Source organism: Hemitrygon akajei, chromosome 10 (genome assembly GCF_048418815.1).
Source record: "Hemitrygon akajei chromosome 10, sHemAka1.3, whole genome shotgun sequence".
In the NCBI taxonomy this organism is placed as follows: Eukaryota; Metazoa; Chordata; class Chondrichthyes; order Myliobatiformes; family Dasyatidae; genus Hemitrygon; species Hemitrygon akajei.
This window is the reverse complement of record NC_133133.1, coordinates 171,351,575-171,365,994: the sequence shown is the minus strand read 5'-3', so window position 1 is coordinate 171,365,994 and position 14,420 is coordinate 171,351,575. Positions and strand designations below refer to the sequence as shown.

Below are 14,420 nucleotides of genomic sequence, written 5' to 3'. Positions count from 1 at the left end.
TAGGAAAGAAATAAGGTAAAGGTGCTAATTTACTTGGGCAAATCTTTTTAAAAAAACTGGTCTTGTGGCTAAAAGAAGGAAAGGAAGCAGAAATAGCTAGTTTTAATTTGTAATAGAGCAGCCTAGTGATACAAATGCTAGTGATGGGTGCAGGAGTGAAAATGTTGCAGAAGAAACAGGTTATCTGTTACATTGTATTATGGGATAATCTGTTTAGTCAGATAAGCAGGGCGCGGTGGAGCTTTGTGGTTTATCTGGAGACAGCAGTGTCTATTGTCAGATCCATTCAAGTGTGCATTTATTATATTCTGTGAAGGATAACTGGCCAGCATGCAGTGAGAGATAAGTGGTATCATTGGGAGTGAGGAAATCAAAGGTGGGGGCAGGTGAATTTATAAGGGATTCTGCCAGGAGCAAAAATTTGAAAGTTTAGGAATGGAAGTGTGACTAGAACAAGGGAACAATTTGGAGTGAGGTTACTCTGACTGAGGCACAATGAATGTGAAATGTATATGAAGGTAAAGATTGAGGATAAGGAAGTTGTTGCAAAGGCTGAAGGAAAAAAAACTGAAGCTAAAGAGCTGAGAACTTTCATGGAATAAAATTGTTGGTTAGAAGCCATGTTTTGAACACTGGCTATTTCCAAGATATAGGAAGATACTTACAAGATAAGGTTTTCTGCAGAGTCCAGAAACCTTTACTTGTCTCAAACTTTTTAATAAGTTCATTGCTGATGACAAAACCATCTGATCATATAAGACAAAGAAATAAATGGGCATAAATGTATATTTTGTCAAAGGTTTCATAAAGAGCCATTGTCATCTTTGTTCCCTGGATTAGCTTCCACCCTTGCAAATTGAAATACGGAAATCGGAGTTTAGTTGAAGGCTGGATGCCAGTGCATCAATCCCCCCAGTCTTAACAGGTTCACCACCTCAGCTTCACTCCAGCAATGGTTAACATATTTGGTAACATAACTGATAGAAAAATGCAATTGTTTCTTATTAAAATCGTCCGCTTTTTTAAAATCATGGTGACTTAAGGAATTAAAAAAATTAAAGAACTGCTCAAAAATGTCTTTAATTATCTAATATTTTAATGCAGCTTGAAGGGCTTTGACACAGCAGTATTTTGTCAAAAGCTGTCTGAGATGGGCCTTTTATGCTTACTTTGACTGACAGAGCTTGGAGGCACCGTCACAAACCCCCACAGTCCCTGACCCTGTGATCCCAATCTCTGGGCCTAACATGAGAGCATCTTTCAGGAGAGTGAATCCACAGAAGGCATCTGGCCCAGGTGGTGCACCTGGCCAAGTACTGAAAACCTGGTTAATCAACGGATATCTTCAATCTCTTGCTTTAGCGGTCTGAGGTACTTAGATCATACCAGTGGTAACTCGCCTCAGTGACTATCATCCACCATGATAAAATGCTTTGAGAGGTTGGTAATGAAGTATATCAACTCCTGAGGAGTGACCTGCATCCGTTCCAATTTACCCTACCGTCGTACCAGGTCAATAGCAGATGCCATTTCATTGGCTCTTCACCCAGCTCTGGAATGCTTGGACAGTGAAGATGGATACGTCAGGATGCTCTTCATTAACTACATCTAAACATTCAATGTAATCATCCCCTCACTTCATCCCTAAACTCCCAAGACCTGGGCCTCGGTACCTCCCTGTGCAACTGGATCCTCTATTTCCACACTGGCAGACTCCAGTTAGTATGAATTGGCAACATCTCTACACTCATTATCAGCACAAGTGCACCAAAGGGCTGTGTGCTGAACCCTTGTTCTACTCACTTGTGATTGTGTGGTGGCTAAGTACAGCACCAGTGTCAAGATTGTGTGCTGACAACATTGTTGGCTGAATCAGGGGGGAGAGTAAAAATTTGAGTGGGACCACTCTAACAGTCTCTCCCTCAAATGTTAGCAAAACCAGATGGAAGAAGCCAGAGTTCCATGCCCCAGTTCTAATTAGGGGAATGGAGGTGGAGAGGATCATGATCAGTTGCTTTAAATTCATTGGTGTCAACATATCAGAGAATCTGTCACGGAACCAGCACATGAATGTCATTGCAAAGAAGGAACAACAGCACCTCTGCTTTCTTAGAAGTTTGTGCAGATTTAGAATGTCACCATAAACTGACAAACTTCTAGAGGTCACCTCACTACAGGAAGGATGTGGATACTATAGAGAGAATACAGAGGAGCTTTACAAGGAAGTTTCCTGGATTGGGGGGCATACCTTATGAGAATAGTTTGAGTGAACTTGGCCTTTTCCCATTGGAGCAATGGAAGATGAGAGGTGACCTGATAGAGGTGTATAAGATGATGAGGGGCACTGGTTGTGTGGATAGCCAGAGGCTTTTTCCCAAGGTTGAAATGGCTAACGTGAGGGGGCATAGTTTTAAGATGCTTTGAAATAGGTACCGGGGGATGTCGGGTAAGTTTTTCACAGAGTGTGGTGGGTGTGTGGAATGCACTACCAGCGGTGGTGGTGGAAGCGGATACAATAGGGTCTTTTAAGATCCTCTTAGATGGGTACCTGGAGCTTAGAAAAATAGAGGGCTATACAGTAGGGAAATCCTAGGCAGTTTCTAGAGTAGTTTACATGGTTGGCACAACATTGTGGGCTGAAGGGCCTGTAATGTGCTGTGTTCTATACACAGTGGTGCATGTATTTAACTGGTTGCATCATGGCCTGTAATGGAAACACCAATGTCAAGAACTAGAAAAAGCTACAGAGAAAGTAGTGGATACAGGCAAAGCCCTCCCCAGCATGAAGCACTGCCATATTTAAGCAGCATTCATCATCAAAGATCCCACCGTCCTTGCCATGCTCTCTTCTTGCTACTACCATCAAGCAGGTGGTACAGGAGCCTTGGGTCCCACTCTATCAGTTCAGGATCATTTATTACCCTACAACTATCAGTCTCCTGAACCGGTGTAGATTGCTTTATTCACCAATGTTCTGAACTGATTCTGACCTTACAGACTCACTTTCAGGGACTTCACAAATCATGTTGTCAATGTTATTTTTGTTTTGCACATTAATGTTTGTCAAGTCTTTGTTTATGTATAGTTTATCATAAAGTTCATTTGTTTATTTTCCTATAAATGACTGCAAGAAAATTAATTCAAGGTAATATGTGGTAACATATATGCACTTTGATATTATTACTTTAACTTTCTGGAGCCTTGCTAGGATAGCTACAGCAGCAAAGCCTTTCGGGCCTTAAAGTACAAATACAATTGTGAACAAAGTACCAGGGATGAGTATAGATGCTGGAATTCAATTGAATGCTGTTTTCAGAGTTTGATTTTAAAAACTAGTTGAAAGTTTGATTGAAAAATTAGTTTCTAGCAAAAAGGTAATTGTCTTTTAGAAAACGTTCTCGAGAGAGGGACCACAGCAGATCAAGAGAGAAAAGCCGACGCCACAAAGAACGCTCACGGAGTCGTGATCGGCATGATGACTATTATCGTGAACGAAGTAGGGAACGAGAAAGGCATCGTGACCGTGAACGGGATAGAGACAGAGAGCGGGACAGAGATCGGGAGTATCGTCATCGTTAAAAAGGTGGGTTGGTTTGTTCATAATACAATTATGCAAAGTAATTTCTACTTTTCTACCGTTCTGATAACAGATTTGTGAATTCACTTTTATACTGTGGTGTTCAAATAGAATGCTGTGTAATGTCATGCAAAAGTGGTTTAGCACTATGAATTCTGGTAAGTATTTCTGAAGTCTTAATTTCTGATAATGAAATTACACCTTCACAGGTCAGCACGTTAATTCTTCAAAGATAAGTCTTTTATGCACTGATTCATACTTTCAATTCCTGCTGTTACTCAATTTAGTCTGGTTTGTTGTATATTGTAACCAGTTTTTTCAGAATATACAGAAAATTACATGGCTGATTGTAATGATGGCATAATGCATTGATTCAAGTAATGTTTTGTATTTTTGCATATTTTCTGCTTATCTATTTTGGCCCCAGTGCCATTTCCAACAAATGTAAAAAGGTGTTTTCTGCATAAACTGCTACAGATAGGGCTAATACTACCAACATCAATGCAGCACAGCTTACTTTCACTGGCCCCAGTCCTCGTGAGCAGCAATTGCAATCAGAAAATAGTATCTCCTAGGATTTCTATGTAAAAAGCTGTGCTAGATTGCTTCTCCACCAACTTCATAACTGGGGAATTAACCAATTGTTGTGGTCCTACCTTAATTGTGATATAGCTGATACAGCAATATCAGGCCTCTTCTGCTGTTAGACAGATCATATGATGCACTCCTGTTCTGAGGAGTCTGGCGTTCATATCAGTTGCAGAAAGATCTCTAATATCCTTGTTGGCCACTGCCCACCTTCCATTCCGAAGACACTGCAGAACAAATCCATTAACTTTCTGGAGGGGTGGGTATTTGATCTTTAAATGATGCCTTTGTCCCATCAACCTGTTAATAGTTATATCTAAGAGCATTCTAGCAAATTCCATGTGGCACAAGGTCATGCATAAGAAAGGAGAAAATTTCTGATCGATTTTGGATTTTTTGAACTAAATTGTCTTGTGCTAAGAGTATTGGCTGGCTGATACACATAGCTTTAAAGTGTTTTGTGATCTTTCTGATTCACTGTTTACTGTTTAGTCAGTAGCATTCCAATTCAATCTTATTCTCAAGTATCACGAATGGAAGGAGGTTGTAGAATGGGATAGAGTTTTATTCTACAGAAAATAAATTGCATTTGGGAAATATGTTTTTGGGGCATAGAACTGTATTGGGAATTTAGCTTAATTATTTAAAATTTAAAGCTTAATTTTGCACCACTTAAAACTGTTTCCTAATCCCATCAGTAGAAAATGTTGCATATAGTATCTTTTAAAGATGTTTTGCAAATCCAGCCAGACGTGTTTCTTAATTAGTTTTTAAACCTTGTTGGAACTGATAAAGAGATTCTGCAATAAAATATTCTTGATATGGAGAATTCACTAAAGAAGAATTTGTCTTGCACTTTTTAACAGTCAGCACTACAGATAAAGGTGGTGTAACTTTATGAATGGTCTACAAGTTAGTGGGGTAGAGTTGATCAGTCCCTGTCCCCCCCCCGTCCCCCCCCCCGGTTTCAAATGCTGAGTGAGGTAGTATTAATCAAACCATAACCATTTTATATTCTGCTGTGATAACGTACCTGGCATAATCTTTAAGGTGGCATGGCACTTACTGGTGACAGATATTCCTTGTATGCATTGTTCATATGTGAATTATTGTTTACCCCCGTCCATATTTTGTAGGTGACTCGTGTTCACAGTTCTGAAGTTTCTTTATAGTATATTTAAAAATTTGTAAACCTTTTTCTCTTGTACTCTGTAGAGTGCAATTAATACTGTGAAACAAAAAAATAATTTGGTAGTTGCAATAAATAACGCAGGTAATAAATTGATTTAGGTATTTCAGTTTACAAAATTTGTAGCTTCTGGTTATTCACGTAAATACTGCGTGGAATATTAGCCACACTCAGTGGTACCATTTAATTTTGATGTAAGGTGTCATTTAAAACAGTTTTGTTTAAGGGTTTTGTTGCAGGCTTTTTTGGGAGCTCGGTTCTGGATTTGATCGCTTCACCTTACTTGGCTTGGTTGCACGATATTTAAAGGTTCATTTTACGCCCACAGTGAAGGTTAAGTATAGATTATTGAATCAAAGGGAAATGAGAACAATGAAATCTGTATTTTTTTCATATTGCCAAATTTGGCTGTAAACTTGATGCCCATTATCTCTCGATTCTGTATTCACCCTTTTCAGTCCTAACCCCTCAAGACATATCTCCCTGACAGTAGACATATCAGTTTATAGATAATTTTCAGATTTTCTGTAATATGCTTACAATTGTTTCAGTCAAATTGTGCACACTTGAAGCCTGGTTGACTGCTTGTTAGGGAACTATTTTCATGCGTGAACCTGCTACTCCTTCAAGGTTGCCACTCTTAAGAAAATGATACTGAACATGAATTATGCACCAAAGATGTTTTGCTGCTTTAAAGTTAGAATTCCAGAAAACAAGCTTTTTACATAAGCAAGCTATCATTTCAGGTTTTGTTTTTTTTTTAATTATTGAAATCCATGTTGTCATTTTAGCTGATCATTTGCATACTTTTCATTGTGGCATTTATCCTGTAAATTAACTGCAGCGCAAGTTGTAACTGGATTGTAGGACGTGTTTAAGAATGGGATCAAAAAGTTGCTGTATTGCTTTTTGGAGATGATGAATAATGAAAGCAGCGTGAAGTATAAAATAAAATCAGTAAGAATGAAAAGCTGTATTTGCAAAAGTGGTTACATGAATACATAGGTTATTGTATGAAATTTAATATTAGTACATACAATACTGGTGTTAAATCCTGTTTCAGTTTGACAAAAAAATTGCACCTTGCCAGAATTCTGGAGGACAGGATAGGTGTTGAAGTTAGAGAGTCTGTCATGTTATTTAGAAATACAAATGCTTTGAAAATCTAATTCAGAATGAATGAAATTATTCACTACTTTGCAATGTCTTTTAATATTCACTAAAGCAATTTATAGGTTTATAATGGTTGAATCTGTTCCTCTGTGCATTTTCCCCACAGTCTTCATAACTTTAATGTAAAATTTAGAAATATGGTTCCACCCTAATTTTTAACTGTTACTTGCTTCTAAGTTGAATCTTGCAAAGTTACCATTTTCTCTGTCTTACATTGCCTATCCTTCCTTTGTTTCCCTTTTTGGCCTTTCACTCAGTTACTGTTGTCCTATAATTGCTTACCCGTGTAGCTTGCAAGAATTAATTTCATCTTCAGTGATCTAATTTTCAAATAAAATCTGGTTCCTTTGCTTTAGACAATCTGGTGCTTACATTCTTTTCAGCTATCTAGGGATTTAAATGTTTAAAGCTGTTTTAAGGAGACATCCTTATTTAATTTACTACTTTTTTTGCACCTTACACTATTCATGATGTGCTTGTATCAAATTCCATTTTTATTGAGGGAAATTTGTCTAGTTTGCTGGGAGGAGGGGTTATCAGTTTTGTAGTATGCCATTCTCACAAAGTTGCAGAAAATTTCTATTTCATCTTTAGTAACTATTTAGGGATCTCATGCTTTAAAAAATGTGATTAGATTATTAATGGTGGTTTTGAATGCAAAAAATCAAGCCAAGCACTGTGCATCAGAAACTATCCACACTGATTTGAAAACCGGAGATTTGTGCAAAATATTCCTATTGTTTAAAAAAGATGTGCATTCTGTAAACATTGTAAGATGCTGCTTTACTGTTACCTGTATAGTATCATTTAAAACTATCTGTCAAATGGGTGTGGGGGGAAAAATTGCTTTGTAATATTTTGAATGTGGTCACTACAAGTTAAATTCATTAATTATCCCTCTTGTAATTTTAAAGTCTTAAAATTCAAATCCTTATGTTCTTGGCTTTCAGTTGGTTCCTAATTATATCTGTGAATTATGAATGTTTTGATAATCCTTGGAGTTTAGTTAATGGTTGAATTGGTTACCATTTCTGGTGGAATAGAAATTAATTGCATTGTTTTGTGATCATAGTTGGATTTTTGCTTCAAGCTTTTATTTTAATGACTTAATCAGTCGAGTTCTGTACTTGTCCCCAATCTTGTTTCACTAGAAAATGGCCTAGAAAGAAGACAGTTGTTTGCCTATTGGTTGTATTATCTTCAACCAACAAATATATACTTGTTTCTTTAAAGAAAAGCTTCAAATGTTTTGCAAAAGCTTCAAAGATACTAATAGCCTAGAACACACAGTCTTAGTTGCTGACAATGATTGAATTAATGTACGTATTTGAAGATTTTTATAATTCTGGTGTGTCTTCAAAGGTGTGACATGGCAAAGAGATTGCATTGTAAAAGCTGGACAGCTGATTATTTCCATTGTTGATATCAAGAGTTTATTTTTGAGGGTTTTAAAAATTTTGATTAGCACTTATGCAATCATCATGAGTCCTTATTTCCAATTTTAAGATCCCAGGTTGTGGATTTGCCATATTTCCAGGTTTTGAATATAATAAAAATTGTTGGAAGTAGTTTGATATGTTAGCTTATTCATTTAATGGAAGTTTACTTTCAACACATTGCACCACAGCCATCTCCCACCGGTTGATTGTTCCAGCATGGATTAAAAAATGTGGTGAAAACAACTGAGAATTTATGACATTTAACGCTTGCCTTAGCACACACTAAAGCCCTTCTACCATTGCATGGAATTCCTTCAGATCTGTTGGCTATCATTAGCTATTTCTCAAGCCATTTGTGAATTAGCTGTTGATTTCATTCAAAGTTAGCATAAATAGACAAAAGTAAACCTAAAAGAGATAAGATGCTTTTAAGTATTGTACACATTATCAGTGGATTGATTCATTTGTCTTTACCCATAAGTTTTCAGTGTTACAGTGTATGCCTACTCATTTGATTGGCTGCTGTAGGTTAGTCACTAGAGATGGGTTATACAGTTGCCAGCTGGATTTTATGTATGCCTGAAACAAAGGAATGAGATTATTAGATAGCAAGAAGAAACTTGAATATTACAAAGATAGTTTTGAAAATCTAAGCCTTGTGCACCATCTCAAACATCAGTCTTAAATCCCACTTTACAGTACTTGATGTCGTTGATGTTTTTAAAGCAGTTAACGACTGAAAATGCCAATTGAAACAGCAAGAGTTAAAACTTGGAGATTTAGTTGGGTGCTGCATACTAAGATTTTATAGCTTTAGAGAAAAATCTTTTTATCATGCCACTGGTATTCTGTATAACATTATCTCCAAGAAGTTGATTTTCAAACCTTTTTGTTTTACTAATTGGTAGTCGAGGTAATTTCATAAACGTCTATAGCAAAATTGTTCCATTTCTGCTCTCATCAAATGCAGCCTTACAAAGGCAGACCAGTAGTTCTGGCACATCTTTACCAAAAATAAAATTTGCAGAAAGTCAGTTTCAAGCTAATTGTATAAATGTTATCAAACACTTTCTATGGACTCTTGTCTTTAGTTGAAAGTACAGTATAAAATCTGTGTTTCATAATCTTCAGCTTCTCCCCTCAAAAATAAGAGGTGTGGGCAGTTTATTAAATGTGATTTGAAACATTAAGCATTTGCAATCTGTGTAAATTATATTTTGCCCACTGTTATTGTAATTGTACACATTGGATGAGTTACTTATAGAAAATGTTTCACTTAATTAAGCAAGCTGAGGATATTATTTCATGGCTGCAGAATTGATAGCTCCATTTTAAAACAGCATTTCATAATGGTCTAATCTAATGGATTTATAAACTTGCTCACTGCCAATACTTTCCTGAATCTACATTGCTTAAAAACATAGTTTTGACCTTGGGCATCAAATCTTCAATCATTGCCTCCAGGCTATCTTTTTCTCTTTAAAATATCTCATTGTTGTCAAAGGCTTATGAGTTGCTTTTAGATGTGTGATCAGAGAAATTTTAAAAGTCATGGATTTGAATGTTTTTTTAATAGAAAAAAGATCAAGTACTGAAAATTCATACTAAAAAATGGTGGGGCAGAGTAAATAAAAAAGCACTAATTCAAAAGATTATAACCCAAACCCATAAACTAGTTAATGCTGATCTAAATTGATGTAAAATCAATGAATCGACTAGCCAGATGCACTAGCATCTGAGTTGCTCGCTACAGTTTTGTAATGCATGAGCACAGAAGTCGGATGCAAGCTAACTTCTGTACTGTAATGAGACTATAGTTCCCTATTGAACCACTTACGAGACTAGATGTAGATACTGGAACCTGGAACAAAAACAATGCTGGAATAACTCGAGGTTGAGCAGCATCTGTGGAGACAAAAGTTAAAAGCTGTTTTGAATGGTATCTGTGCATTAGGACTGCCATGGGGCAGGTTCTTTACCTGAAACAGTGACTTGTACCTTTTCTCTCTGCAGATGTTGTTCTCTTTTTTTTCAATAACTGAAGATTCTGTCCTATTGTTTTGGTAGAGTTAATTTACAAGTTACACGTGGTTGCATTTTTATTATGAATACATTTTCCATGTAAAGCATTCTTGTAGTTCATCTAAGTTGGGAAGCCAATCATATCAAAGTAACTTCCACAAACCTAAATAACATAAATAAAAATGATGCTGGTTTCCCTGGCTTACTTCCATCAGATCATACACTTAAAGTTGTCATTTACATTCTTTTTAAACTTAATTTATTGCCTATAATGTATATTTGTGAAATGTTTGTTGATATATGAACATACTGAAAATACTATGGATGAGCAGGCATTCAAACCTCCTAAAACCTGCTGTCAGTCAGATTTCCTAATCTACTTTATCCTCTTTTTCCCTGTCCCTTGTTTCCCCTGCTGATTTTTAAAAATATTTCATATATATATATACACACGCACAGGCACACACACACACACCCCTACCTACCTTTAAATATAATTGAGGAATATTCCTGGGGCAAGAAACCTTTGAGAAAAAAATTACTTATAATCTCTGTTTAGATTGGCAGTGCATTCTGAAACTGTCTTCTGGTCTAAGACTATTGAGGGAGGTATTTACTCCTGTTTACTGAATAAAATTAAGAAAATCACCTTTTATAAGCTCCAAGGCTTACAGAACCAAGATGTTCACCCTTTCATCAGGTGTTCTTTCCCACAACAGGAAAATCCCTCTATTTAATGTTTTGGCTTAATATTACAGGATTATAATTGTCTTCGAGATTTGTATTTTATACCAGTTTTTTCTGACTGCACTGTAAGCTGGCTGGTGGCGTAGTGGCATTAGCGCTGGAATTCAGGTCAAGAGGTCCCAAGTTTGAATCCACCCGACTTGATACCTGTGCTCCACAAGGTTTCAGATGCCCAAGACACACACTGTACGATGAGCAATCACCAAAAAGATCAGTGTAAAAGGCTTGTCATGATGGTGCCCCGATGACTCCACCAGGAGTGAAGGACGGACACTCCCCCCACCCCCGGAAAGACCTCAGTTTCCCATTGAAAGTTATTTTTGTAATAAATATAGGAAGCTTTACCCTATATGGAATCAGTTATAGGTCAAGTTACTTGCTTTTTTTTGTCACTGGGGTTAAGAAAGTCATTGAGAGCAGGTTTATTTTTCACATGGTTGATGAGATTTGAAACAAAAAAAAAATAGAAACCAGGATGATTAGAAAGTCCTGATGAACTATCTCAGCCGGAAATGATGACTGTTTATTTCCCTCCATTGATGCTGACTGACCTGCTGAATTTCTGCAGCATTTTGTGTGTTGCTCTGGATTTCCAGCATCTTTATGGTTAGAGTAAAGCATACAGGAGTCTTTTTCAGGTGCTTAACAAAAAATGAACTTGTTTTGTGTTATTTAATATATTCGGTACAAAATCAAGCAAATGAACTGACAATATTCTGTTTTGGGCAGGCCTGCTTCAATGCACCCTCAATTCAATGCATTGAGGGGACACTTTAAAAGCCCTTTCAATCCACAAGAGTACTGACAACTTCATGTTTTAGTTTAGGATTAGCCATTTATGTTTATCTTGGATGAGATATCTATGCAGTTAATTAATATTTACACTTCATTCATGCCGCAATACCAAGTTTATACTCATTAATATTTTGAAGTAATTGCGATTTCATCAATGCAAAATAATGTCAAATTCAAAGAATGGCTTTACTTGGTGTCTCTTAAGCAGTGCTTTGATTTAAATTTACCATTATGTTAAAATTCTGCAGTATAACAATGTCTTTCAAAATTAATCCATGCTGGTGCAATTTAAACAAACATTGAGGGATGGTGGGACAGTAATTGAGGTTGAATGCAATGTGTGAGATGAAGGATTATAAAGCAGCCTAAGGGAAATAGTGTCTCATGGAGATTACCTAAGTGTTAAATTTTTATAGTGTGCCTCAAGTGAAGACTGAAAACCTACTGTTGGTGGATATGGCATTGCAGCGTTTCTTGATTCTTGCAAATCTGTTGGTATTTTTTTAAAGTAATCTTTGTATGGCCTTGAATGTTTAATATCCTGTATCAGTTTAATGTTTTAATGCTTATTTAAACTAAGACAGCTTGATATATATCATTTAAAAATGCTGCTTAAGGCTGGACAAGCTTTAAAAATAAAAAGAAGTGCTCTGACATATTTGATGTAAAGTTTCTGGGCAATTTGAGTCAAAACATGGTGCATGATGAGCTATTTTTGCATAATGGGTGCTTTTAGCAGTTATTTTTCAAGTTTAGTTCCACTGTGTATATCCTATTGAATGAAATTCATAGTGGAACAATTGCTTATTTTGGCTAAGGATGCTGACAGTGGTTGTAAGTAGTTTTTGGGAAGACAGTGAATTATAGTCCATGGTGAAAAATGGTTGTCAAACAAATTATTTTATAACTTTTAAGATAAATCATTTAAATGAAACTTAATTAAAATAATGTTAAGTTTTAGCTTGGAGTAATCAATGTCTGGCTATTATATGCAAATTTGATCCTTTATAAATTTAAGTACATTGACTTTGCCACAGACATTTATCAGTTTGTCCTAAAATTTTTCTGTTAGGAAGGTACTTTTTTTTTGAAGTAAACGAGCCCACTTGTGACCTTTGACCTGAGGCAGAATTATCCTATGGTGTTTTCTCCTTGTGGCTGCAGTTGGATATCTTCTGATTTCCTTATCCACTAAGTGTCTCTTATTCTTGAAAACAAACATTGGGTGCATACCTTTAAGAGAGAGGGTTATGTAACCAGCAGAATATCTTAATGCATTATTTTAATCAAATCTATCTTTTGCAACAGGAAAATGTGGCTGTTGCCTCACTAACAATCTTGAAATAATGCACTTAAAATTTGGGTAGATGCATTTGGTCTTGGTTGACAAGCAGATACTTATTTTACAGTTAATGGGTGAAAAGTCACACTTGGGCTCTGTTTTCATGTTTAAAATGTTTTTGAGTCTATAAAACTTTCTCATGTCATTTCTAATTGTGATTGAAAACTACCTCTGTTAAATTTTCTAATGTGTAATATAATATTGGTCTTGAAAATGCATATTGTCATCTTTTTGGGAACGTGTGGGCAGAATCTGAAGAAGTTTCTAAGGATGCTGAAAGAATTTCTTTAGTCTGCTGCATTCAAATTCTAATGAAATGAGCTGTTCGAGTTACCAATATTAATGCACATGTATGATTTACTGAGGTATATTTTGTATGATGTAAAATATGCACAGTCGTTGTCAGGGAAGAACAAAATCTACATCATGAATTTTGACACATTACAGCTGTCTGAAGAGAAACGTCTCCAGATTAAAGAAACAACAAAGCTCTTCACAGAAAAGACTGCCCTTTATCCATCTGTTGGAATTTCATGGTTGAACAGGAATTCTCAGGCTACGTGGTTAAATGGAGCAACAGTAACGAATAAAGCAAATCCACTGTAATGGTAACTGATTGCTCGATATTTTCTTTTATGTTGCTTGATTAACCATTTTATTTGGACACAACCTGTGTGACTTAAAAGTTACTAAAAGCTTTGGCAATTCTTCGTATTCTAAGCGTTAGACGTACATGACGTGTAAACAATTAAAAGTCGTTAGCTTTACTGTTTTTATAGTTCTTTCATCTTGTTTCCAAAATTGTTACAAAAATGTTAAGTGTTCAAATAATGACTGTAAGCAGCTCAGTTTCAGTTCATCAAAGTAGATGTACTATTAGTGTTGTAATAAACTGTTAAATGGAGCCTATGGTTGTGTAAATTATGCAAGTTCTCATTGTTTCTTGATGTTGAATCATTTTGGCTGTATGTTGTGATATATTGACTTGATAAATTCCAACATGTATAATTTTCCCATACATCTGGACCTTTAATTAATCTCCCATTATAGTTTTAATATAGAAACATCTTAATGTTCATAAAATCCAGATGTGGTTAATTTGGGATTTTTTAACAGGTGTTCACTTCATGTTGGACATAAAATTCTCAGCAATATAAATATGTGACAAACACTACTTTTTGAAGAAGAATTTTTTTTGTTTTGTATACCAAAACTTAGTATTTTGGACTTGAAATTTTAATTTTAGTGAAAGGACTTGTCCTGTATTATGTTTTTATATGCCTCTGTTACCTCGTTTGAGGAGAGGAATGGTTGTATTTTAATGCAGACTATTTATTTGGGACTACCAAATACTAAGATTTTTACCTAATTGAACACAGTAGTAGACAATCTGAATACAGTTAGTATATAGACCAGATTCATTTTTTCTTGTAATTGAAATTGAAATCGCTGTACTTGTTTTCATTTTGTCTTAAGTTTGAATTTAAAAACCACCAAAATTTCTACACACTGCATTTTACATTTTTCTGTGAATGGGTTTCTCACTTT

At 35.8% G+C, this 14,420-nt stretch overlaps 1 protein-coding gene across 1 annotated transcript in view; it reads left to right on the top strand.

The window, feature by feature from the left end:
• The window catches only part of cpsf6 (cleavage and polyadenylation specific factor 6), a 33,464-nt gene extending 19,418 nt beyond the window's left edge, over positions 1-14,046 (top strand). Inside the window, exons 9-10 of the mRNA XM_073059701.1 lie at positions 3,390-3,583; positions 13,320-14,046. Coding sequence (XP_072915802.1) covers positions 3,390-3,579 — 190 coding nt within the window. The 3' untranslated portion in view covers positions 3,580-3,583; positions 13,320-14,046. The remainder of the gene's footprint in view (positions 1-3,389; positions 3,584-13,319) is intronic.
• Positions 14,047-14,420: the final 374 nt, after the last annotated feature.